Source organism: Bubalus kerabau, chromosome 11, assembly GCF_029407905.1.
Source record: "Bubalus kerabau isolate K-KA32 ecotype Philippines breed swamp buffalo chromosome 11, PCC_UOA_SB_1v2, whole genome shotgun sequence".
Taxonomy (NCBI): domain Eukaryota; kingdom Metazoa; phylum Chordata; class Mammalia; order Artiodactyla; family Bovidae; genus Bubalus; species Bubalus kerabau.
Genome location: NC_073634.1, coordinates 107129819 through 107155698, shown reverse-complemented (window position 1 = coordinate 107155698; position 25880 = coordinate 107129819). Strand labels below are relative to the sequence as shown.

Below are 25880 nucleotides of genomic sequence, written 5' to 3'. Positions count from 1 at the left end.
GGAGGGAGTGGGGAGTACTCCTGGTGGGGGAGCCCCGCCCAGCAGCCAGGCTGGACCCAAGATTCAGCCAAGGTCACCAGGGCCTGCTACCCCAGGCCACCCCAGTCTGCCCGCTGCGAGGCAGAAGGAAGGGGCGAGGGCTGGGTGTCCCCGGCCATGAGGTTCCAGCTCCTCCGATCTGTGTGCTCGGAAGAGCCACCTGCGCTGTGTGAGATGCTGGGAGCAGGCTGCATGGCACCCCAATGACACGGCAGGTTCCCCTGGGGCTGGGGGCCCCTACTCGGCTGCTCTGGGGTCGGGGCGTCCCTTCTGGACCAGAGGGAAAAGTTAACAAGCAGGGCGTGGGAGCGAGCGTACAGACCGTCACCAGGCTTTATTGCTCAAAATGCAAGCCAGACACAGAGAGTCGACAAGGAGCACGGGAGGACAGAGCCCAGACCCCCAGGGTGGGTGAGCCCTGGCCACCTCGGCGGGTGACCTGCCCACTCTAGTCTGTGACCCGGGGGCTGGAGGGCCTGCCCAACACCCGCCCAGCTTCCTCACAGGCCAGAGCCACAACCCTGCTCCACACACAGCCAGCTCTTCCTTCCTGCAGCAAGGAGACACGCATCAGCAGGAAGGACCCCGTCAACAGGGAGACCCAGCAGAGGCAGGAGTGACCCCAGGGCCCCACTTCCTGGGGAAGGATGAGCCAGGAGGTGGGCAGGGCCCTCGCTGCTCCAGGGAGGTAGACAGTCTGATCCACGGCACACACAGGAGACACACGCACGCACACACACACACACCCTGCCGGCCTGCAGAGGCCCACAGCCCACAGCCCTTTGACCCCGGCGCTGGCCTAAGGAAGGTGGTCCCAGAGGACCCCTGAAGGCACATGTCACGCCCGGCCGGCCGCTCGGTAGACCCTGCCACCCCAGAGCTCAGCCCAGCTGAGGACTGGGGGCACGCTGCTATCCCCAGGACAGGGCCTGCCTCCCAGCTGCCAACCCTAGCAACCCCCAGAGATGAAGGTCCATCTGGAAGCAAAGACTGGGTGCAGCCCTGGGGCTGGCTCCAGAAGGCGGGAGCGGCCCCCCAGGCTCCTGGGAGGAGCAGGGGCAGAGCCTAGAGCCGCACACGGCCGGCCCGGGCCGGCCAGGCCCAGGGAAGAGGCCTGCTTCTGCGCTCGTCCATGGTGCCGGGACCAGAGGCTGGAGCACGCCCCAGCTGGTGGTCAGGCTGCCAGGGCTGCCAGCGGGCGCACTGGAGGGGCATCTTGGGGCTCCATGGAGGAGACTGGCGGGGCCTGGGTGGTGGTGGGAGGCTGGACAGAAGCAGCCCAGGCAGCTCAGCTCACAGGGTACGCTCATGCCTGGGAGGCCAGGAGGCCTGAGCGGATGTGCCCCCACGTGGAGACGGGACCCACATCCCCAGGAGCAGCTCCTCCCAGGCCTCCGGCCGGTCACAGTGGGTGGTCCCGCCAGCCACACTAAGTCTGGAAATGCACCCTGTGGCCTGCGGCCGGCCAAGTCCGGCCAGCTGGGAACAATGGGGCCAGGAGGGTGTCTGTGCGGAGCCCTGCAGCTGGTCACCCTGAGGCTCCCTCTGCTCGTCCTGCTGCTGCTGGTGAGGCCCTCCGAGCCCTCACCCTGCCCCTCGGCACTTGGCTCGGGGTGATGCCAAGGGTGGGGTGTGGGGGGGGGGGGCAGAGAGAGGAGGACTCCGGGTGTGGGGACAGGTGAGCGGGACTGAACCAGACGCCAGCTCCTCCCCAGACCCCTCGGGGTCCATGCTCCTCGGCACACGCTCACACAGACCAGGAGGCGAGCGGGAGCAGGAGGGCCCCGACCCCTCACAGCTCCCCCTCCAGGGCGTCCGTGAGCTTCTCCTCGTCCACCTGCTGCCTCTGCTGCTGGATCCTGGCGTAGGAGATCGCGTCGCCCCTGGGGAGACAGAGCAGTCAGCGCCAGACGGGGGACAGACCCCAGAAACACAGCCGCCCGGCCTCTGCCCCGTTCCTGGCCTAGGGCCCTGGGGGGGGGCCCTGCCTAGTGCCTGACGCGCCCCCTGGTTTCCCCAGATGAGACCCTGTCACTGAGGATGGCAAAGACCCATCCTGTCGCCTCTGAGAGTGGCCTGGGCTGCCAGGGACGTGAGTTGAGGAGGACTGGGACCCTCAGGCTGGGCTCTGCGGGACTGGGGCACGGGGGGCATCAGAACACCAAGCTGGGAGCGGGCCCGATGGGCAGAGGCTCTCCAGGAGTTGTGCCCCTGCGTCCCTGCCATCTCTACGCCCCAGGGGTCCCGTGAGTTCTCCTGCCTCCACCCCTTAGAGCTCAGATGCACGGGAGGCACTGACGAGGGTCACTGATGGCGGTAAACAGGGCCGCTCCAGACCCGCGTCCCCGAGAGGCTCCAGGAGGGAGAGACCACCCCCACTCCCACCGCAGCCAGGTCGGGACCAGCAAACGCACTTTTTGCCTAGCGCTGATAGTCCATACAGCACTCCGGTGGCGAAGGCGATGGCGTTGCCCAGCAGTGTGGTCAGGGTCAGGCTGATGACGATGGGAACGACCGCCATCCTGGGGGAGGAGCAGAGGTCACGGGGCAGGCCCGCCCACCCATGGCCACGACACCACTTCCTGCTGCCCAGCCCCTTCCCGGACAGCGGGCACAAGAAGGGTCCCCCGGCATCAGCTGGGACACAGGCTAACAATCGGGCTTCATAGAGTCCTCAAACGCCCATGAGCCTGTCTGCAAAATTCTGTGCATTGGGGAGAGAATCCAAAGCTTTCATCGGATTTTGGGGAGACCTCCCCGGTGGCTCAGTGGTAAAGAACCCCCCTGCCAATGCAGCAGACACAGGTTTGATCCCTAATCCAAGGAGATCCCCCGTGCCACTGAGCAACGAAACCCGTGGGCCACAGCTACTGAGCTCGCGCTCCACAGAGCCTGTGCTCCGCAGCGAGAAGCCAGCGCACCGCAACTGAAGCGCAGCCCCCTGAGGCTGCAGCTAGCGAAGGCCTAGACAAAGCAACAAGGGCCTGGCACAACCAGAACACAAGCAAAATTATTAAAAAAAAAAAAAAAAAGATTTTTGAAAGGGCCCATGATCCAAAAAGGTGGAAACAGCACTGAGATGGTCCAAGCCTTCAATGTGCATAGAAACAGAAAGAGGAGAAAATTCCGGTGTCCGTTCAGGCCCGTGCTGGCCTTGTGACTCAGGGCAAGTTATTCAACTGAGGCTCAATCTCGCTAGGGTGAGGTGGGATCAAATCTCAGAGGTTGTGAGATGGAGCAGGTAAGGCGTGTTGACTACCTAACACGATGCCTGGAACAGCATAAACAGTAAATAAACCAAGGCTCTGACTGGCGCAGTAAAATCAGCCACATCTCAACAAGGAACATTCCAAAGGTTAAACTGCATGGGACTCTCCTGTGGTGAGGCGCACGCGGAGCGCGTCACCCGTGAGGCATCACCCTGCTCCGTCTGGCCCCGCTGGCACCACCTGGAGGAAGGCGGCCGCTCTGGCTTACGTGTCCACAGGGTCAGTGCCTGGTACTGGTTGGGACGTCCAGACCAGTGGCAGCGATCTGGGTTAACACACACACCCTGTACGCAATGAAGACAAGACTGTATACCCTCTTCTTGGGTGCAACCAACTGAATTCTACCTGCGTGTCCATTCTGGCGGGATGTGTGATCATGAGGTTTTACTGGAGTTATAAAATTTCCCAGTAATAAAATAATAATAGGAACTGTGAAGGAAAAAAGAGACCATGGGGAAAAAAATCTTCTGTCAAAACAAAATTAAAGGCAAACAACAGGCTGGAAATATATTCACAGGAAACACAATAAAAGATGATGAAATCTTTAATACAGAAAACACATGCAACTTAGCAAGTAAGACATTATGATGCCAGTGGGTAAAAAGGAAACGAGACCATTGATTACCAAAGAAGAAAATGCAATTAGTAAAAGCACAGAGAAAAAGACGTCACCTCTTAGCCAACAGACAGAAACGTGAAAACGGCACACCGCCCAGGGCCAGGGACAAGGAGGGAGAAACCCAGGGAGCCTCTGCAAAGTGTGGAAAACAATTTAGCCACACACTGGAATCATCTAAACGACCATAATCTTTGACCTAGTCACTCCACACCTGGAAACAGATCCTGAGGAAATCATCAGAAACACAGAAATTTTTAGCACCCAGATGCTCATCGCAGCCTGACCTGTACTTCAGTTGGCAAACGAAGAAAAGCGTGACACGCCAGTGGGCTAAGTATTTCTGTCACTAACAGTCATCTTATGAAGCCTCTGTGGTAAAACTGAAAACATTTGTACTATGATGCTAAGGGGGAAAAACCAGGACACAAATTTACTTGCAATGGTTAAAACTGGGTGAGAAGCGGGTTTTTAATATGCCTGCAGACAGACTGAAAGAACTCATATCAAAATGTAACAGGCAGTGGGGCTTTGAGTAACAACTTTCTCTTCTCCAGGTTATCTTTAACAAACATAGGTTACTGTTAGCATTTTAAAATACATTTAAAAAATAAAGATCAAGGCAAAGGACATGCCGACATGCATTTCATATTCCTCTGTGATCAGACACGGGGGAAGCAGCTCTAGAACCGAACACACATCTCATGCTCAGACTGTCAGAACCACTGGCCTCCAGGAAGGGAAGAAACCTTTGAAATAAAAACCTCTGTGTTGACGCCTAAGGATAATCCAGATAACCACTCCTCCTGCTGCTGCCTGGAGCTCTTAACAGCCTCCCAGACACCAGGCGCTATTCTAGAAGCTGCATTAGACACATCCTGAAGTTAATTCAACCTCAGGGTTCAGACGCGAGGACTCGGATGCGGACCTTGTTGCTAGGAGTGGGACAATCCGAGAAAAGCACATTTGGAGGCCCTATTTCCTGTTCTTCCCCCTTCCATGTCAGGACACCTAGGTGGGCCACTCTCCTGAAAGGCTTTCCAGAGGGACACAAGGATCTACCAGAATCCGCCCAACAACTCCAAACGGATGGGCCAACAGCCCAGGCGAGCCTCCCTTCCCTTATCATGCTGCAAGGTGCATGGGCCTCCTGTCTGAAGCCTGTGTGCCTGGAGCTGCGGGCGGGGGCAGAGCCCTGGGCGCAGAACCTCTGGATCACGTGGTACAGCAGGTCCACCATGCGACTCGGCACAAAGGCCGTCCCCGTTTAAACCTCCCCAGGGAGTACACTGGAGTGGTCAGCCATCCCCTCCCCGCTCCCGGCCAACACAGCCACGTGGGGCAGAGGCAGGGTCTGGGGGAGCTGAGTCACACCCGGCCTGCGGCCCCTCACCCGCAGTAGAAGACGGCCTTCTGCCAGGAGCGCAGCCGGTCTGCCTTGGCTGCCACGGCGTTCGCAAACTCCATGAACTGGCAGCAGAAGGGCGCCTCGCACAGCAGCAGGACAGAGGCGTTCATGCTGGAGGGCCGGGGAGAGGAGCAGGCTGACACCGGGCCAGGCTGGCGGGTCCCGGCGCCTGTGTCCCCGGGAAGCCACCCCTCCCACTGCTGCCTCGAGGAACCCCCCTCTGGGCTGCTCACCCCACCGGGCTCCGAGACGAGCCAGAACAGGGCAGCTGGAGCAGGGTGCCCAGGGCAGAGCCAAGGCTGGGGGCTGCCACGGCCCCCCTCGGGGAGCTCCCACGGAGGAGCCCAGGTCCCAGTCGCAGTGACCAGACCCTGGGCCCTTCCAGCAGGCCGGGCCCTTTCATCCCCCCGCAGCCTGGAGGGAAAGAGCCCCCATTTGCCCCAAGAACCCCCCGAGCCTCGGAGCAGGAACTGTTCTGCACAACTCACACCACCCCCCCAGGTCTCCAAGCCCCCCGCACACCACCAGCAACTGGCATGCCTCACAGACCAGTGCTCCCAACTCGACCCCCATGGGCTCCCCCCAGCCCTCCTGGGAGCTGAGGCTCTACACACACCCCCAACCCCCGAGGCAGGACCGTCTCATGCTTACTCACACCATCCACACGCCAGCCGCGATGTTCAGAGGATGGATGGTGATGCAGTTGAAGAGGCCCGAGATTGCACAAGCTGGAAAGAGAAACACACAAGCCGGAGTCGGCCAGGGGAGGCCGCCCAGGGAGACGGCTCCAGACGGCGCGAGAAGCCCTTCCGACTCAGCCCCAGGCTCTCCTCACAGCACCCAGACGTCTGCCCTCGGATAGCTGACCCAAGCGAGGCCAGCACACGGCTCCACGGACCGGTGAGGACTGCCTCAGGCAGGTGAAGTGCTTGCCCAGGCCCCACAGCCAGGGCGCAGCTGGATCCCGGAGCTGGCTTGCTTGAGGGCTCAGCGAGGGCATCCCGCCCTCTCTGTTCCAGGCCTGGGGGAGCCCACCCTCTGAGCCCCAGCTGTCCTGACACCCACCTTGCAAAGTGAGCAGCATCAAAGAGAGACCGCCTCTCAAGGGCTCGGGGCAGGGCAGGCAGCACCACGCACGGCGTGGGCCGCGAGAGAAGCCCTTTGGGTGTAGGTGCAGACAGGAATGCCCCTCTTGGAACAGAAATCAGGATCAGGTCAGCCTGGGTCACAATCCCCGCTCTGACCACAACCCAGCCCAGTGACTCTGCGTACGGTCTTTTCACCTTTCCAGGCCCGTTTCCTCTCCTGCAGCCCAGCCCACCCACCTGGAAACACCCAGGGCCTGCGGCGTGGAGGGGGCATCCTCTGCTACCCGGGAAAGTGGCTTCCCTGGGGCCCCAAACATGCAGCCCGCTCACACCCCCGATGGCCTCCCGTGGCAGGGTCCGTGCGCTCACCTCCCTCCGTCCCTAGGGCCCCAGCCCGCTTCACCAAGAACTCCGGGAGCCTGCCAGGCAGGGCCAGGAAGCCAGCTGCTGGGCAGGAAGCTGCTACCCGCCGCCCCAAGGCAGCAAGGAGCAACCAGTTCATTAAATTTGCAGCAGCTCCCTCCGTACCTGATCCCTGAGAAGGCCTGGAGCCCTCCTGGTGTGTTCCCGTGTAACCCTACACAGACAGCAAGCGATGGAAGACGAAACCACGTGAAGTGAAGGAGACTGCCCTGTGTGACCCCCAAGGTCTCCTGCAGCAACAGACGCGCTCCGGCGTACTAAAGGTGGCACCTGTCCTGGACCAACCGTCACATCATTCAGGCAGTGGGCTCCCCAGGGCCACAGATATGAGTGCCCAAGACATGACACTGCTTCTGCCCGACAGTCCGCTGTGCCCGGTCTTGCCTGACAGAGGCCCATACGTCCTGCCTTCCACCTCCACCCCTGTGTCTACCAACAGCCAACCTTCCAGGAGGACCAGGTTTCAACCCAGACAAACGGGCTCCAGCCAGGAGCCCTTTAACCATCAAGGGCTGGAAGATGTCCCCTTGGGGGCCTCCGATGCTTGTCCCAAGTGAGGGGGGTGTCCAGGGCCAGCCTGTCTTCTCCAGATGACAATCAAGACCCCGAGGAAACGCCTCTCCAAGGCCCCCTACCTGAGGAAGGTGGTGCTCCCGCACAGCGACCAGACAGAAGCAGGAGCTCTATCTGAACTCTAGTCTCATCTCTAAAACTCCTGTGTGCTTTGCAATCGACCCTGTGTTACATGCTGTTGGGAATCCACATGACAATCACGTTCCCAAATCTGCAGGTGAAAGTGACATTTCAGGGTGAAGCCACAGGTCTCTCTTCATCTTCACGGGTCAGTACCCCAACACCATGAACTCCTGCAGCGGCCCAGGTATCCCGCTTCAAAAGCACAGAGCTGGCTGGGATGCCAGAGTTAACAAGGGACTCAGCCTCATGGCTCAGCTGGTAAAGCATCTGCCTGCGATGAGGAGACCCAGGTTCGATTCCTGGGTCGGAAAGATCCCCTGCAGAAGGAAATGGCAACCCATTCCAGTATTCTTGCCTGGAGAATCCCATGGACAGAGGAGCCTGGCAGGCTACAGTCCACAGTCCATAGGGTCGCAAGAGTCGGACAAGACTTAGTGACTAAACCCCCACCACCGGCAGGGCTGAGGACCCCAAGACAGAGGGAGGAGGGTGATGGCCCACAGGACACAGTCAGGCCCTCCACTCCCCTCCCCATGCCTCATCAATGTCAGTCCCACAGCAGCCTCACTGATGTGCCAGGGAAACAGCTACCCAGACTCTGAAGGATCATATCTAAGACCTGACCAGTCTCTCCTACAAAGTCAAAAGCATGTTTCCTCTGAAGAGCAGTGACAGGGACTCAGAGGCCCTTTGGTGACTGGCAGAGGGCCTGTCCCACTCTGGCCTCTGGACAGGGGCACACCCTGCCAGAGTAGCACACTCCTAATCTGCACTCCTGGCTTTCTTCTGGCCTCCACCCACCTGGGAGGGCCGTGAGACAGGAAGGGGACCCTAAAGAGGTGCTCCTTCTGGCATATCTGATCAGGGTCCGCCTGGCCCCGGCCCTCTGTGCCAGGCAGTCACTGTTCAAATCCTGAGAATGCCTGTACAAACAGACACTCCCTTTCTAAGACCTTGGGCTGTGCCCGCCTGAGTCCAGTAATTCACAAGGTTGTGGGTAGCAGTACCATTCAACTAGACTGACACCTGCCTCAGAAGACCTGCCACGAGACCTTTCTTTCACTGAGTAGCAGATCCCTTCCTATACCTGATCTTTTGAGGGTGATTGTGCTAAAAGGGCCTGGCTTCCCGGAAAACTTGAGGTTGGGGGTGTGTCCAAGACGAGCCTGCGTCCCGGGAACAAGAGGATGCGAGGCGCTGCTGCGGCTGAGTTGACAGCCGGAGGCAGAGCTGACATCAGAGGAAGCGCACCGTCTCCAGGTGGACAGCGAGGACCCAGAGGAGGGGCCACCTCCCTTCCTCGGGGATCACCTGCTCCCTGACACCACGTGCCCCTTGGGAAACCTGGCCAGACCTGCACCCGCCCCACGTGTAAACAACCTTCACCGGAGGATAAGGCGGTCGCTGTCCGCACGCGCAGCAGAGTCAGCAGGCGGGGCTGCCCTCCGGCCAGGCGCGTCGTGGGGGAGGGGGGGCGGCAGTGAGGCCACGTCGGGCCCGCGGCTCCCCTGGCGGTCACGCTCCACCTCCCCCGCGGCGGAACGCGCCTGGAGTCCTGGCCGCCAGCGGGTAACCATGGAAACCACAGAAGCGCCCGCTTCCCGCGCGCCCAGTGCATCCAGCAGATTGCATCCCGAGCGGGTCCCTTCCCGGGGGCACGCGGGGTGGGGGGCGCGGGGCCGGGCCGAGTACTCACAGACTGCCCCTAACACCCCCGACAGGCGACACAGCCAGCGGTACCACCACGTCATGCCCTCCTCCTGCGAGGGTTGCGCCGAGCTCCCGGGCGCCACCGCCGCCCCGCCCGCGCCGTTCATGGTGCCGCCGTCCGGCGCTGCCCGCCGCGCGCACAAAGGGCCGCGGAGCCGGCCGCGTCGTCCCGGCGCGCGGCCTTGTGGGAGAGGCAGCCGCTTATTAGCATAGGGGGCGGGGCTGGCGGGGCCGGGAGGAGGGAGGGCGCCCAAGAGGCCCGGGCTTATTAGCATAGGGGCGGGGCGTCGTGTCTTTAGCATGGGGGCGTGGCCCTCGGGTACCTGGACGGAGAGGGCCCGGGGGCCTCGCCCTTATTAGCATAGAGGCGGGGCTTCGTGTTATTAGCATAGGGGGCGGGACCCGCTGGAGAGCCCGGGGGGCCTCGCGTTTATTAGCGTAGGGGGCGGGGCCGCGGCGAGGTGCGCTCGAGAGCCCCGGGCTTATTAACATACTAGCACAGGGCCGGGCCCTGCCCCGCGGAACTCTCCGACGGTCTGCCTTCCCATCCAGACTAGCCTCCCACCCAGACTAGCAAAGGGGCGGTGCGTCGCAGGGAAGCGACAGGAGCGCGGGCATCAGGGCCTCGGTACTCCAGCCTCCCTCCTTGGGTAGACGGACGTCCGCTGGCAGTGGCCAGGGGTTTCCTGGAATCGGGTGTGGATATGGAGCCCGACTGCGGCCAGGGAATCCCCGTCGTGCGGTGGGCTGGGTTTTCAAGCCGTGTTCGGACACTTTGGATAAAGAAAACGCCACTCAGCCGGAATGCTCAATTTATTGGTATCCGAGGGCTGGGAGAGTCCCGCCTCCCACCCTCTAGTGTTCTGTCTGTTGGAGGAGGTACTCAGACACCAGAGGAGGTACTCAGACACCAGAGTCAGCTCACCAGGGCTGGACGGACACCTGCCAAGTGTTCATAAATGTCAGGCACCTTCCCTTCCCTACCGGGACTGGGAGGAGGCATTCCACTGTGTCCACTGGGCAGCTCAAGGATGCGCTTGGAGAGGAAGCTGAGGCAGGGGATCGGCTGGCTAACCAGCTCTTGTGTGGAGGGTCCAGTATTGGCCCCGAAGGCTGGCGTGTGCTTCCAGGAAGCCCTGGCTAAACTCCATCTCTGCCTGACTGCCCTCTGACTCCCAGTAGAGCGTCTTCTGCCCACGAAATGCTGTTGTCCTCAGGCTGTGGATGTCCCGGATCTGGGAGAAAAGAGGCAGCCCAAAGGACCGACCACAAATAATAATTAGCATAAGCACTTTATGTGTAAAGTATCGTACACCCAGGTCACACAACAGCCCATCACAAAGACGCTGTTATTCTACCTGCACAACCGAGGCTCAGAGAAGCTGCAGTCCTTCCTCAAGGACACACAGCCAGAATGCCAGAGCTGGGATCTGAGCCCAGATTTGCACAGACGCCAGACAGCCTCCTGCAGGGAGCTGATACCTTACAGAGGCCCATTCGCCCAGAACACACCAAAGCTCATCGAGGAAGGGCTTGGCCTACTCTTCCAGTAAAATTATCTGATGCGCTAAAATTATGCTTCAGTCCTGGGTGAACCGGCTGCCTACATCAGCCAGTTCTGTATTTCATTCTTGTAGGGAGCTCAAGAAACATTTGTTGGTGAATAAGTGGAAGAAACTTATCTCCCATTCATTCATTGATTTTGAGGATTTGGGTCTGAAGTAGACTCAGTGGGCCCAGCAACCCTCCAGTCCAGTCCCTGCCCCCTGTCCCCAGGGACGGCTGTCCAGAATGATAGCAGAAGTCAGCCCCTTCCTGTCCCCATCCCAGCAGCCTCACCAAGATGTAACTGGCATCAGTTCCCTTGGCTCTGGTGCCACTGTCCACGGTCAGGGCATGGATGGCGATCCGGGCCTGCGGGGCCACGTCGATGAAGATGCGACAGCCCCCCACGTTCCTCCCACCTGGACTCATCGACGGGCTCGAGATTTCGCCCCGGGGTCCGAAGAGCTGCATGTCACATCCTGCAGGGGAGAGCAGGTGGACAAACTGGGAGAGGACCATCTCACACACAGAGGATGCCCCAGGAATGGCTGCTCCTGCCAGAGGCCAGGGCAGCTCACAGCTGGGCAGCAGTGGGGATCAGTGCGGCACCACGGTCAGGATCAGGGCCCCCCGGCAGAAGTCCCCACCGAACCCCACCTCTACCACTTCGTGGCTGGGCGACCCTAAGGAAGGCTTTAAATGCTCCGGGCTTCAGTTCCTTCTGTAAAGTGAAGGGAACAGCAGCCACACTGGGTGGGGCAGAGTTTACGGGATCTCAGTGAAGTCACAGTGCAAAAGGGCTTCACCGAACCCGGCCCGGGGGCAGCCCTCCTGAGTCTCCCCCGAGGTAGGTGCCTGTGCGTGGGGAGCCTGGGAGGTGAGGAGCGATGACCAGGCCGGCAGCCAGGGCCTGTGCTCCATGCTGAGGGGCCAAGGAAGAAGGGTCCCAGGATCCCACTTCCCACCTGAGGTCTGGGGGGCCCAAAAGTGCCTGGAACCCTGGGGGAAGCCACCTTCCAGCAGCTTGGGATGCAGAAAGAGGGCAAGACCCCCAAAGCAAGCCAGAGGGCTAGCCACGGATGTGCTGGGGCCCCAGGCTTGCAGGGCTCCCGGCCACTGTCCTGCACATGAGGTGCGTGTGCACACACACCCTGCTCTGCAGAGGATGAGCCAAGAGGACAGTGCACTCAGTGGAGCTGGGCAAGACAGCTTGCAGAAGGCCCCTAAAGGATCCTGAAGGACCTGAGTGCCAGGCCAGGGTGCGGGGCCGCGGTGGCCTGAGGGAGGGTGTGTGCCCTTGTGCCGCGGGGCCCCAACAGGAAGGGAGGCCACACAGCTCGGGACCCCATCCTGGCCACACGTGTAGGGGTGGGGTGTCGGGGGGGTCCGGGAAGGCACTGCATTTCATTAGCAGTCAGCTCATTACTTTGCCAACAAAGGTCCATCTGGCCAAAGCTACGGTTTTTCCAGTGGTCATGTACAGATGTGAGAGCTGGACCATAAAGAAAGCTGAGCGCCGAAGAATGGATGTTTTTGAACTTTGGTGTTGGAGAAGACTCTTGAGAGTCCCTTGGACTGCAAGGAGATCAAACCAGTGAATCCTAAAGGAAATCAACCCTGAATATTCCTTGGAAGGACTAATACTGAAGCTGAAGCTCCAATACTCTGGCCACCTGATGCGAAGAGCAGACTCACTGGAAAAGACCCTGATGCTGGGAAAGATTGAGGGCAGGAGGAGAAGGGGGTGACAGAGGATGAGATGGTTGGATGGCATCACTGACTCAATGGACATGGGTTTTGAGTGAACTCAGGGAAATAGTGAAGGACGAGGAAGCCTGGCGTGCTGCAGTCCCTGGGGTCTCAGAGAGTGGGACACAACGGAGCAACTGAACAACAATGGCTCAGTCCTCTGTCTGCCTGGCCCGCCGGCCCATCAGCACTGGCCCCGCTGGCAGGTTCTGGGCGGGTGGGGAGGCTCCGCTGCCTCGCCGTACCTCGGTGGAAGGCTCCCAGGGCAGGCTGGCTTGAATACCGCAGCAGCACTCCGCCTCCGGGCCGCACAAGACGCTGCCTCACCAGCAGCGTGTTGGCTTGGGAGCTGAAAGCCATGCCGGCCGGCTTCCCGCACATCTTCCTCCACACGAGCCTGCCCCAAAGCAGCAGCATCTCCCCTGGGAAGGGGCAGTGCAGTGAGGACCCAGCACCCCCAGTCCAGCGGCAGCCCAGTGGCCTGGGGCAGACTCAGCTCAGTTCAGGTCCCGACGCTCCCACTTACTGGCCATGCAACACTAAGGAACTCCAAGTGTAAATTAATCTCTTCTAGCCTCAATTTCCTCATCTGTGAAATGGGGACAGCCACACCCCAGTCCTCAGCTGGCTGTAGTGATTACACGTGGGGAGGCACTTGGAGCATGCTCCCAGGCATGGGGCACCCTCGAGTTACCCTCACTGGCACCCCCAGACCCTGGCACTGGCAACAGCTGCTCCCGTGGCCCCAGACATACCAGCACTGCAGTTGAGAGAACCCTCCAGGAACCGGAGGGTCACCACTTCACCCAGGGGCCGCCCGATGGCCACCGCACAGTCTGGCTGCGCCGTGCCTCGCATGTCGATGATTCCCGTTGGCCCAAGGTGCTGCCGGCCACAGACACCTAGTGAGCAAGCAGCAGGAGGGCAGGTGAGCCGCGCTCCCAGGCGGCGCGTCCCTCGCGGGGCAGGGCCAGGGGAGGAGCCTGGGAGCTGGGGTGGCTCATGTCCTCCCAGGCCCCACCGGAAGCCTTCTCGGGTAAGAAGGGGGCTGTGTGGGTCAGCGCATCACCACCCCAGGCACAGAGTCACGCCTGATGCGCCAGTGGGTCACACGGGCAGGGCTTCTGACTCTTCTCAACCTTCGGGTTCTTCTCCCCGATGGTAGTAAAAGTGAGCTTGCACTTTCCCAGTGAGGCAGAGGGCCCAGCCTCACAAGCCCACTGCTCCAGTTCAGCCGTGCTCAGCCCAGTGTCCAGGGTGCTGCAGCCACAGGTCCACCCCCTTCTCTGGGAGGTCGCCATGAGGAGCGCGGTCTGACTGTCCCCAGTGAAGATGCCTTTGCCCCCCCTCCTGCAGCTCCCCCGCACAGAAAGAAAGAATGAAACTAACTGGTCTCCACTGGGCTTTCCTGGGGCCCGGGCAGGTGTCCTTGAGCTGGGGAGAGGAGGCGGGCGTGGGGCTGGGGCCACTCCGGGGACGCAGCTGTGGCAGCTGTGGTCTGGCCTGGAGCAGTGGCCTCCTCATGGGGCGCCGGGCTGGCCATCCCCTGCCCCACGCAGGGCCCAGCCTGGCAGCCCCGCACGGTCACCGGCTTGGGCAGGTGCTGGCAGAAGTCGGCGGGCACAGGCACCTGGGCCCCAGGTCCTAGGCAGGCGTCATGCCGATGCTGGATGCCCTCCCCACAGGAGACGGAGCACTGCCAGGGAAGAGGGACAGAGTAAGGCTGACCCTGCCAGGGCTAGACAAGCACAGTGGTTGACCAGCGGCCAGGCAGGATCTGATATAATCTCTGCCCAACGCAGGAGGCGAGCATGCGTGCCCATTCTCCAGATGAGAAGACTGAGGCTCAGAGAAATCACCCTGCAAGGGTCACAGAGGGAGGAGGAGCATGGATTCAAACCCGGGTCTCTCACTGTGGCCCTCCAGGCCTCGCTGCCTCCAGGCCCCAGAGTGGGGACCTGTGGCTTCCTCCTTCCGCCCTCCGTCACTCACTGCAGCGCAGTGTCCGCCCTGCCTTCCCACCCCGCGCCGCCCCTTCCAAGCGATCATCTCTCCACCCCGGATGCCCAGGCTCCTCCTGACACTGGCGGCCACGTGCTCCGCCTCTTCTCCCCTCCGTGCTGTGAGCGAGCCCCTCCAGGGGGAGGGACCCAGCCCTGTCTACTGTCATCTCTCCAGGGCCTTGCAAGGTGCCAGGCGTGGGACGGCAGCTGCTCAGCTTCCCAAGTTACCAGCCCTTCATCTTCCGGCGTCTCCAGACCTCGGGGCCTCTGAAGGCCCACCTGTCCCCTGACACCTCTAGGTCTTCCGTCCCTGGGTGCCCTAACAGGCCTGGTTCTCCCCCTCCTTTCAGGGGATCACGACCCCCTGCCCAAGGTCCCCGTGTGTGAGGACCTCGGCTGACACACTGGCCGGCCGGCCCCAGCCACAGCGCTTACCTGTGTCCAGGCGCTGACATGCCACCGGTACGCACAGTCGGCGATGATGCAAGGGATGCTGGCCTGTGGCCGCACGAGACCTGCGCAGGCCACCGCGTCCACCTCCGTGTCCTGGCCGCGGTCCAGCCGCACACAGGCCAGCGAGCGTGTGGCTGTGCCGAGCCCACAGCTGGCCGAGCACGGGCCGAGGGACGTGACTTTCCACCTGCAGCAAGAGAAGACCCCAGAGAGGGGCTCGGCTCCCCCAGAGGTGGCACTGCCCAGGGGGGCTTCTGGGACAGCCAGCCAGGACCAGTTCTGAGGCCCTTGGGGGGGGTCCAGCAGCGCAGCCCCTGGGCCCCTCCTGGCTGATCACCGGGCTGAGTGGCATGGGGGAGGCTCTGCAGGAAAAAGAGCTCTGTTTCCTTAAGAAGGTCCCCCCTTCCGTCCCCTTTGTCACAGAACACCCGTGGCACCAGCTGCTGGCTGGGTCAAGAACAGGGCTGGGGCAGCGGTGCCCTGGGATGATGGACAGCTGATCTCCGTCCCCATCATTCACTCCTGCCCATGGTGGTTTATCATCTTTCAGCAAATGATGACGACTGGTGCATTTCAGAGCCGAGGCTGAAGCCAGGCAGGCTGCCCTGGGGCCTGGAGTCCTAATCACCACACTAGGCTGCCCCGGCCCTGAGACCCGAGATGCCGCCTCCCGATCGCGTGCCTTCTGCGGGCTTGGCGCTGTTCTAGATGCCGAGATACGGCCGGGAACCAGACCAAGTCCTCCCCACCCACCTCGGAGCACACACAGGTCTCCACCTCGTGCCACTTGGGGCCGGATGGGTCTTTGTCGCGGGGCCATCTGAACGGTGGAGGGTGTGTTTAGGGGCACCCCTGGCCTCCACCCACTATATGCCACCCGCGTTGTGACGGTGTCCCGGGGGGACCCCCTGCCTCCCTGTGATGGCACTTTGAGCAGAGCCTGGGGAGGGATTTCTGAGGAGACACATACAAGAGCAGCAGGAAGGCAGGCACACAAGCATCACTTGGAATGTTCCAGAACATCAAGGGAGGCCAGGGTGGCCACAGGGACATTCCAGGGGTAAGCAGAGCTCCTGTGTGCACGAAATGCCCATTTAAAAAATCCCAGATCATCTCAAATATGATGCGCAAAAATAAATGGAGTGCACGTTTTAGCGTGAGCAAGGAAATCAAGGGACACGGGTATGGATAGCAAATGGATCATAAAGTTACAGCAATTAAAACAGTTTGACTTGGGGGTGGCGGTAGGTGGGGGAGTAAGCCAACAGAGCCTGGTAGGAAGCCCCGCACAGATCCGACACACAGGAGAAGTCAGGTGTAACACAGGGGGCAGCCGGCAGGGGCGGGGGGGGTGCAGCCAATGCTGCCGCGAGCTGGTGATGTGGAGCGACAGCTTGCTCCCCTACTTTGCACGCGTGCTAAGTTGCTCGTCGTGTCCGACTCTTTGTGACCCTATAGACTGTGGCCCTCCAAGTTCCTCTGTCCATGGGATTCTCCAGGTAAGAATACTGGAATGGGTTGCCATGCCCTCCTCCAGGAGATCTTCCCAGCCCAGGGGTCGAACCTGAGTCTCTTATGTCTTCTGCATTGGCAGGTGGGCTCTTTACCACTAGCACCCCCTGGAAGCCCCCTACTTTGCAACAGACCCCCAAATAAATCACAGATGAGTTTAAAGGTTTCAATGTAAGTGAAGTCGTCCTGTGGTGGCGTACTTCTTTAAAATCAAGGAGACAGAGGAAACAGAGATACGGAAGCATCCATGAAATCTGGTGGTAGGATGTGGGTGACTTACATTCTTTTCTGGATGCTTGAGTGACACAGAGGAGCACTGCGTTATTTAAAGTGCAAAATTACAAAGAGGAAGCCGCAGGAGCACTGGGAGCTTCCCCATCGGGCTCCCATCCATCTCTGGACCCCCCTGGCGGGACCTGCGCTGTCCCCGTGGCTTCAGCGGTGCTGAGCCCCAGGTGGACCGCCCTCGGGCTCCGCTCAGATGCTGCCTCCTCCACTGGGAAGCCCCCAGCCCCACCCCCATTAGAGCCGACAGCGACTGAGTTTGCCAGAATGGCACCGGGTACAGCCTGCCAGGAGGAAGGTGGGGGTCCTATTTCCGTTGCCCCCGAGACGCCCTGTTACCCCCATGGGCCCAGCCCCACGTCGGCACACGCCAGGCACTCAGGCTGCCTACTGCCCACGCTGGGGCTGCTGACCTGGGGGGGCAGGGCTCCGGGCTGCAGGCCTCCTGTTGCTCTGGGCGGGGCAGCCCCTGGCACTGGGTGTCCGGCAGGATCTCCTCGTCCGTGTCCTCGCCGTGGGCCCGGGCGCAGTACAGGATCCTCTGCGCCACCCCTCCCCCACAGCTCAGGCTGCAAGCGGCCAGCTTGTACCGCCACCTGGGGCAAACAAGAGTCAGGGGGCGCCCCGGGGGAGCCCGGCTTCCCCTCACGTCCACCCCAGACCAGAAAGGGCCTGGAAAAGGTTCTCTTTCCGGGGAGTCACTTTTATGTCTCCACTGGGAGGCTCAGCGCAGTGGACAGAGAACATTCAGAAGACCCCACTTTGCAGAAGGGGAAGTTGAAGGCTGATGTGTCCAGAAAAGCAATGGGGGAAGGGGCAGGACACCCAAGGGGCCCTGCAGAGACATCCGTCTCCAACAGGAACCCCAGCCCCACCATCACCTGGGCCCGCCCCCCCAGGACTCCCAACCTTCTTCCCCGCTGTGTTTCCACGTCATACCAACACTGTCCATCAAATTATACATATACACACTTACACATATATATCTTCCCATCAATCTTCTTTGTCATCCGTCCCCCCGCCCCCAGCCCCCAGCGTCTGCTCCATGAGCACGGGGATGTCTTATTAGCGGTGGTGTCCCCTTGTGACAACACAGCAGCTGGGCACAGTAGGTGCCCAGTAAAGAGCAAGTGATGAAAAACGAGCCACCAACCGCATGTGCCCACAGCATTCCAGACCCTGTGTGATAAAGCCCCACCCCCCAGTCTCCTGTGCACCAGTATGACCCACTCCTGTGGGTGAGGACGCCAAGGCTTAGGAGCTAATGGGAGGTGATGATGCCACCCTGCAAGCATGCTCGCCTAGGACCACCTGCCTCCTTAGGGAGGGGCCCACCTGGCAGGGCAGGGCTCCGGGCTGCAGTCCTCCAGGGGCCTAGGCCGGGGCATGGGCCAGCACTTGGAGTGAGGCAGGGAGACGAGGCGGCCTTGGTCCATCCTCACACAGCGAACAGCCAGTGGCACCTGCCCGCCTCCACAGGTCACCGGGCATGGTGCCAAGGCTCGGGTCTCCCATCTGCAGGGAGGGAAGGCCAGCGTTCCGTAGGGAGCCGCAGCCAGGGTGGAGCGCCTTCCTCCTGGGGGCACCCAGACTGCTGCCACTCTGCACGGCCTCCCTCCCTCGGACTCACCGGGCCGGGCACGGGGCAGCCTGGCAGGCCTCCCACCGGCTCCCGGGCTTGCTTGCCAGGTCACAGAGCTCTTCCTGGACGGGCGTCCTGAGGGCAGGGTCCATGCACACAAAACGCAGTTCCGCCAGGCCTGCGGGGAGGAAGGAGGAACCCCGCGCCCCGAGAAGGGGGTCAGCGAGGACCATGGGAGCCCCAATCTCTGGACAGCTCTAGCAGATGAGGCCTCCCTGGATTTGAGTCCTGGCTTCCCTCAGAGCTCAGTTGGTAAAGAATCTGCCTGCAATGCAGGAGACCCCGGTTCGATCCCTGCGTCGGGAAGATCCCCTGGAGAAGGGATAGGCTACCCACTCCAGTATTCTTGGGCTTCCCTAGTGGTTCAGCTGGTAAAGAATTCGCCTGCAATGCGGGAAACCTGGGTTTGATCCCCGGGTTGGGAAGATCCTCTGGAGAAGGGAAAGGCTACCCACTCCAGCATTCTGCCTGGAGAATTCCATGGACTGTATAGTCCATGGGGTCGCAAAGGGTTGGACATGACGGAGCGACTGAGCATGCACGCACACACAGAAAGTGCTTGGCGCATAGTAGGCACTCAGAAACGGTGGCTGATCTTTTTTATTGAGGGGCATTGTAAGAGTTGCTACATTAAAATCTCTTACTGTGTCTATCGCCAAGATGTTATTAGGGCCGTGTCCTTGAATCTCTTTAGGAGTATCCACAAAAGAAATCTCTGGCCTCAATTCTAAATACACTGGGGTTTAGCTGAGCAAGTGATGAGGGTTTTAGGTTAGTCAGTTATTTTCAGCCTTGCCTCGCAGCTTGCAGGATCTTAGTTCCCTGACCAGGGATTGAACTCGGGCCACGGCAGTGAGTCCTACCCACTGGCCCACCAGGGAATTCCCAGGGTTTTTAGTTTAAAACACTCTGTATCTTAACATTAATTTTTGCTTCTCTGGATTGGCCACCAGAAAGCTCAGAGCTAAGTTTGGGGCCTGTCTTAGACCTTAAGAATATGCTCTTGGGTCCTAGCACGGCTGGGTTTTATGATCACTTCCTACCTTCCAGCCAATCAACGGGCACGTTCGCGTGGTTGCTGTGCTTGGCTGGCCCCAGTCTCCTTGCTTATAACATCATGTCCTTGTGTATGCCACCTCAAACGCTATTCTCGAGTTAGCCGACCCTCAGGAGCACCGGGGCCTCACCTTGACCACAGGAGACAGAGCAGGGCCCCGCCAGGGGCGTCCACACGTGCGCGGCAAGCACCTCCAGCCCGGGGCCGCCCGCTGGGGACGCAGCCTCCGGCCCCGGGGGCCGGACGTCCAGCTGCAGGGGCCAGGCACCGAGCTGGTGGGTATGGGCCTCCCACCTCCAGACCCCGGGCACCTGGCCCTCCACTCCCACCCAGCGTACCCCTTCAGGAGAGAAAGAAAGTGGTCACCAGCACCCAAAGGCCACCCACCCGTGGCTGCTTTCCCGGGAAGCTGGCTTCCTGGCCCCGGCGGTGACTTCATGCCCCACCCTGGCCTCTACACCAGCCTGAGCCGTCACCGTGGGGCAGGCGGTGCTGGGCCTTGGGAGTCAGATCAGCAGGCATGCCTGGCCCTGAAGTCCCCTCCCCACTGCCACAGCCCAGGGAACTCGGGGGCATTGGCTGGCATGCTTGTCTGAAAGCAACGCCTCCCAACTTGAGCTCATGGACGCCGGCGGGAGCCTGGCAACAAAGTGCCACCATTCTATCGGGCTCTGGACGCTTCAGGCTGCTCGCCAGTGGGGAGGGGGCATCCCAGCACCCTGAGCTCTGCACGGAAGTCTGCCCTCTGCCCAGGGGCCTCCCGGGGACAGCAGCCCTGCACAAGGGCAGTCTTCCAGCTCCGGCCAGGAGGCCAGCGTAACCAGAGCTCCCCCTTCTCCCAGGACGCTTACCTGGTCCCAGCTGGGAGGACATGCCGCCTCGACACAGGGCTCCAGGGCAGGCGGCTTCTCGTCTGCGGAGCAGGGCCCAGCAGCTGCCGACAGCCCTGTGCCGTCTGCCCCCGGCACACACGTCGTGTTCTGCACGGCCGGGTCTGCACCACAGGCCGACGAGCACACGTCTGTCTCCCTGAGGACAGGACACGACAGCCGTCAGGCCCTGCCTCTGCCTTCGGGCGGTCGTGCAAGCCAGGTCCTGGCACAGAGAGGCGGTGAACCTGCTCCCCAGTCTCCAAGAGCCCAGAGAGGGTCCCCCACAAAGAGGCAAGGCCAAGAACCTTTCCCTGAAGCCTAGCTGAACAGCTGCAGGCCTCCGCTTGGCACCCAGGGTGCAGAGACCAGCCCTGACCCTCCCGCCTTCCAGAGGCAAAGGCGTGTCCCCAACCAGAGAAGAGCGTGGCTCTGCGCGACCTAGACCCAGCGGTGCTGGGAGGCACGTGCCAGATGCAGGCAGCTCGCCAGCTCAGGGATAGCAAACGTGTCTCCTGTGCCGGCCCTGAGAGCTAGAGGGGGCCTGGAGCACCGTGTGGCGAGGATCCCAGGGCAGGCTCAGCCCTCAGCAGGAGAGAGCAGTGAGTGCCGTGTCTGCCACGGTCACACAGCGTGTGGGGGAGGGGGAGGGTGCCCAGAGCCACGCACAGACCACCCGCTGCCCAGGTGACAAATCTGGGACCCAGAGAGGGAGGGGAATGGCTCAGGTCTCCCAGACGGCTAGCGGCAAATCAGACTGGTAAGTCTCCGTCAGCTGGAACGCTGCGGGGTGGACAACGGCAGTGACACGGTGGCGGCTGGACATCTGTGGGTTTGCTCGGTCCTCACGAGTTCGAAAAAAAGTTCAAAGAGAGGGGACTGGCCAGTCCAGGGCCTCCTGGGTGGGAGAGCGGCAGGGGCTGGCCAGAGGCCTCAGGAAGAGGGGACACCCCAAAAGGGAAGGGCTCAGTGCAGGGACGAGCCCCGCCAGGGAGGTTCTGCCTGGATCTGGCCTTGGGGGGCCCTGCCCACCCCGCGCTCACCTCTGGGGGCAGGGCTGGGAATTGCAGGTGTCCACGGCCGCGGGCTGCGGGGCCAGCGCTCTGCACCGGGAGCGGGGAGCGGTCCTCAGCAGGCCGCCCCGGGCCTCCACACAGCGCACCTCTCGCTCCCGCAGACCACCCCCACACGAGGCGCTGCAGGGGCCGAAGTCTCCAGCCTCCCAGCTGAGGAGAGGAACAGGGCATCAGGCAGATCCGTCTGACCCGTCAGATCACTTCCCTGGCCAGGGCGGGGCTCAGGGTCCCTTCAGGGACCTAGACGCTCTCCAGGTGTCCCCGAGCCGCACCTGAGCCTGAGGACACCTGTTTGAAAGCGCCAGTGGCTGGCTGCCCCCGCCCCCCACTCGACACAAACCGCCTTGTTCCCTAGCATCGTGCTCCCACCGGGCTGTGGTCCCTCCCCAAGCCAACGCCACAACCCTCGCAGGCAGGGCGGTCCTCTCCCTGAGCGGTGGGCGCCTGAGCTCAGAGAGGGAGCAAGCTGCCCATAGACGGGGGCAGCAGGTCACACCAGGCTGACCAGCCACTCGGGTCTGTCCGAGTCTTGGTGTCCGCACCTGCCACCTGGGGACACTGCCAGGGCTGATCAAGGACTCGCCCAGACCCTGCCAGCTGTGCTACGAGGGCCCCTGAGCCACCCCACCCCCGGGGGGGCCACGGCCAGCACTCACTGCGGGGAGCAGGGCTCGGGGGCGCAGGTCTCTGACCATGCCACTGGGGGCCGGCTCCCCGCACAGCGGGCAGCCTCCACCCACTCGCTCCTGGACTGGTCCCGACAGCTGTAGGTCACCTGGCGCAGCCCTGGAGGGGAACAGGGGGGCTGGGCCACCTGCACGGGGTGGGCGGCGTGCCAGGCTTCCAGGTGAGCCCCGCCCCGGGCCCCACCTGCCCCGCAGCTCACAGAGCAGGGCCCCCGCATCGGGGCCCACACCCAGGCCTGCCGCTGCTCCGGCTGGAAGTAGGTGAAGGTGATGTCAGGGCGGGCGGGGCTGCCGTACTCCTCGCCGTAGCGCCTGTAAACCTGCCGGGAGAGCAGGACCTGTCACGGCCGCCTCCTTCAGGAAGCCTCCCGGCCTGCCCTCCTCCCCCTTATGTTCTTTCACTCAGCAAGCCGCCGCTGATGCTGAGCCCACACCACACGTAGCAGCCAGGACACTGCTCCCGGCTTCGGGAGCTCATGGTGGCTGGGGGAGGGTGGGCTGCAGGCAGGCACAGCGATGGGTGTGCACAGGGGGCCAGGCAGCACAGAGAAGGGCCCCGAGGAGGCTGAGCAGGGTGGACAGCTGGAGGACGCCGCGGAAGGGGCCTTCCAGGCCCAGCCCGGGGTGAGAAGCCCACAGCTCTGGCTTCTGCAGCATGAGTGAGGCCATGGGAAGGGCAGGGACGGGCCACATCTGGGGCTCTGGAGGGGGCCTGGCAGTCTGGGCTGGGCCCTAAGGACACAGTGGGTTAAGGAAGAGGGTCCAGCAGGGAGGCTGGGGTTGTCTGTACTGCAAAAAGGTCCCTGAGTCCCGGGAGGGGCCAGCCTGGCGGGCGGAGGCCAGGAGGAGGCTCCTGGTCCCAGCAACTGCCCCCACCCGTCACAGCCCTCTGCTAACGTGCGTGTTCTCGGCACACACACCACCCCCACTGTCACCAGCAGGTCCTGGGTCAGAGGCCCTGAACGCGGCCTGGGAATCTGTGTTTCTATCCGCGCTGCAAAGGATGCCAAGAGAACTGCTGGACAGCCAGCGTTTGGAAGTAGGCTCCTGGGGTGGGGAGGGGGCTGAGCTAGGCAGGTCACATGGGGAGGCAGGGAAGGGGTTAACCGCTCCCCGGGGGCTCGCTCTGGCCTGGCCTTCTGGGGGAAGCCCCGCTGTCTCCCCAGCTGTGGGAGCAGGGGGTGGGCTGCTAGACCAAGTCAGGAGCCGTCAAGACTCGGACCACCCCCAGAGGTTCTCCGGGGCCACTTCACCCTCCACCTCTTTCTGTCCAGCCCCGTAAGCACCTTCCTCAGCAAAGCACACACGGGCCACTCACAGGCCACGTCCCAGCGGGAAGGACCCGCGCAGACACAGCCTGGGCTCCGTCCGCCCCAGAGAGACAGCAGACCCCCACCCACACCGAGCTGCCCCAGGGGGCCTGCGGCCGACGCTGCCTGGCGCACACACGCGTCCACTCCCCGGCCCGCCCGTGACCCCAGGAGGTAGGACTGCTATCCACGTGCACGTGGGGGGTGCCAATGCTCAGCCAAGCGCCTACTGTGCAGGATTTTGGGGGAAAAAAAAAGGCGAATCTTCACAATCACTTTATCTCGGCATGCTTAGTTTCGTTTGGCAGATGGGGGAAACTGAGGCTCGGAGAAATTAAGCGTTTGCCCCAAGTTTCTGTGGAGCCAGGACTGAACGCTGGGCTGAGCCCCTAACCGGGCTCTTGACCCCGTGTCACCCTGCTCCCCTTCTTGGGCTGACTCTGCTCCTCCTGTTGGGACGACAGACCCTACGGGGGCCTCTAACCCGGGCATCGGCCTGGCCTCCCCCGCTATCTAGAGGCCCACAGCCTCCATCAGCGGGTCTGACACAGCCCAATCCCCACTGCACCTGCACAGGGGACCCCCAACAGCTCCCCAGGCCCCCAGGAGGGAGCCCGAACACCTCACGTGGCCAGCAAGGCCCCTCAAGGTCTGCCCAGGCCTCCAGCAGCCTCCTCACCAGAGGGCCCCCTTCCTCCCCGCCCCTGAGCGCCTCTACACTGCAGGCCCTGGTCCCCCAAGACGCTCCCCGCCCTGCTTGCCCGCAGCCTCAGCCGCAAGGCCCCTTCCCGGGAAGCCCCCGGTCCCTCTGCAGGGCTCTCCCTCTGAGCCGCTCTCAGGACTCCAGGGACTCCGGTGGGCTCTGAGTGGAACCCCAGCCCCACAGCGGCTGCTGAAAGAGCAGGTGTGGGTCTGAGCTGATGGACAGGCCGACCCCGGCGGAGGCCCTGCGGTCACCTGGATCTCCATGTCGTCCCGGGTGGGGCCCCGGATGCGGATCTCCTCCCGGCGGGGCAGCCGGTCCTCGCTCAGGGTCACCCTGTACTCCACACGGCTGTCCTCCAGGAGGGAGGGGTAGCTGGTGCTGGCAGACGCGCTCCCGTTTCCGGCCACGACGTAGCGGCCACACACCCTCACTGCTGTGGGCGAGGGGCCATCAGCACCGCAGGGCCCCTCACCCTGGGAGCCAGAACCGCCCCCTCCCACAGACGGCCCTGTTAGGGAGGGGAGGCAACTGTGCCGGCAGGACGCACCGTCCAGGGCTTCACCTGCCACGCCCGCCTGAGGGCCCCCCGCCCTCCCGGGAGCAGACCTTCCTGGTGCCCCACGCACAGGGTGTCTGACCGATGGAGGCTTCCCCACACCGTTACTCTGTGCCTCTTCCCGGAGCCTGGGGAGTGCTGTGGACCTGCTCCCTCACCAAGGGCAGGCACAAGGACCTCAGGGTGAGCACCCCAACCCAGGTTCAAAGGGCACCCACAGTGTAGAGAGGTTGGCCTCCCCCAGAGACAGGTCTGACCGGCGCCCTGTGTCTGACCTGATCCGTCTTTGTTTAGGGTGAAAGGTCAAATATGTGATTTAGGGTGGGGGCTTTGAGTCACCAAGCCTCAGCCAAGCTGGAGACTGAGATAGGAATGGTCCAGGCAGCGATCAATCAGTCCCTCAACCTCATCGACATAAGGAAGTCCCCATGACACCCGGGCACTGAGCTCAGGAGAGCTCCCAGGGTTGGCAGTACACCGCGTGTGTGGTTGCTCTTGAGGCTGGACACAGGGCCCTCCCTGACGCCACCCTGGGCATCTCTTCCTTTGGCTGCCGCCGTGTAATAAGCCGTAACCGTGAGTGTAACAGCTCTGAGTTCTGGGGGTCCACCCGGGGAATCCCCCAACTGAGGGCATTTGAGGGACCCTCAAACTTGCAGATGGCATCGGAAGGGAGGACACCTCGGAGCTGTGCCCTCAGACTTCTCGGTCTGGCCAGCTCACCCAGGTGTGTGAAGAGAGGCCTGCGGTTGATGACGTAGATGCTGGTGAGGTTGGGGGTGACGGTCAGGAATGTGACGTACTCTAGGAGGAAGCAGAGGAGGGGGTGGTCTCAGGTTGCTGAGGTCACAGTCAGAGGGAGGAAATGTTGGCGCCAGAGGGAGATAGGACTTAGCTCCTTGACCGACTTTGCAAGAGACCTGACTTCTTGCATAAATAGATCAAAGTCAAGGATTTTCCAAGCATAGCATCTGCCGTGCTCAGATGCCTCCAGCAGGAGAGGAGAGAACAGCCGACCTCAGGCATCCCACGTCTGTGTTCTTCTGCGTCACAGGCGCCGAGAGCAACCGTGAGTGATGGGCCACCTCATCACCGACCTGAGCCTCCTGGGGAGGCTGAGACCCGCTGGGAGGGCCGAGGACCAAGTGAGCACACAGCCCCGCCACCTAGGCAGAGGGCACC

The 25880-nt window shown here is 62.0% G+C and overlaps 2 protein-coding genes across 5 annotated transcripts in view; both read right to left on the bottom strand.

Annotated features, from left to right (window-relative positions):
- Positions 1-1695: 1695 nt before the first annotated feature.
- On the bottom strand, positions 1696-9425 carry CACFD1 (calcium channel flower domain containing 1). Of its 4 annotated transcripts, XM_055541585.1 has the most exons (7): positions 9236-9301; positions 6949-7113; positions 6398-6523; positions 5988-6060; positions 5318-5443; positions 2454-2561; positions 1696-1922 (listed from the first exon to the last, which is right to left on the bottom strand). In XM_055541585.1, the coding sequence occupies exons 3-7, from the start codon at positions 6414-6416 to the stop codon at positions 1832-1834; spliced, it is 417 nt and encodes a 138-aa protein (XP_055397560.1). In that variant the 5' UTR covers positions 6417-6523; positions 6949-7113; positions 9236-9301; the 3' UTR covers positions 1696-1831. The 4 variants fall into 4 exon arrangements, with proteins under 4 accessions (XP_055397560.1, XP_055397561.1, XP_055397558.1 ...); XM_055541586.1 differs by lacking the exon at positions 6949-7113 and having other exon boundaries at positions 9236-9374; XM_055541583.1 differs by lacking the exons at positions 6398-6523; positions 6949-7113 and having other exon boundaries at positions 9236-9425.
- A 390-nt stretch (positions 9426-9815) lies between these two features.
- ADAMTS13 (ADAM metallopeptidase with thrombospondin type 1 motif 13) overlaps positions 9816-25880 on the bottom strand; it is a 34087-nt gene continuing 18022 nt past the window's right edge. The window contains exons 16-30 of the mRNA XM_055539232.1: positions 25422-25502; positions 24394-24575; positions 22311-22446; positions 22097-22226; positions 21408-21590; positions 20347-20524; positions 19626-19746; positions 18427-18556; positions 17210-17392; positions 14982-15186; positions 13933-14239; positions 13299-13445; positions 12789-12965; positions 11089-11273; positions 9816-10484 (exon numbers count right to left, since the gene is read on the bottom strand). Coding sequence (XP_055395207.1) covers positions 10320-10484; positions 11089-11273; positions 12789-12965; positions 13299-13445; positions 13933-14239; positions 14982-15186; positions 17210-17392; positions 18427-18556; positions 19626-19746; positions 20347-20524; positions 21408-21590; positions 22097-22226; positions 22311-22446; positions 24394-24575; positions 25422-25502 — 2510 coding nt within the window. The 3' untranslated portion in view covers positions 9816-10319. The remainder of the gene's footprint in view (positions 10485-11088; positions 11274-12788; positions 12966-13298; positions 13446-13932; positions 14240-14981; positions 15187-17209; positions 17393-18426; positions 18557-19625; positions 19747-20346; positions 20525-21407; positions 21591-22096; positions 22227-22310; positions 22447-24393; positions 24576-25421; positions 25503-25880) is intronic.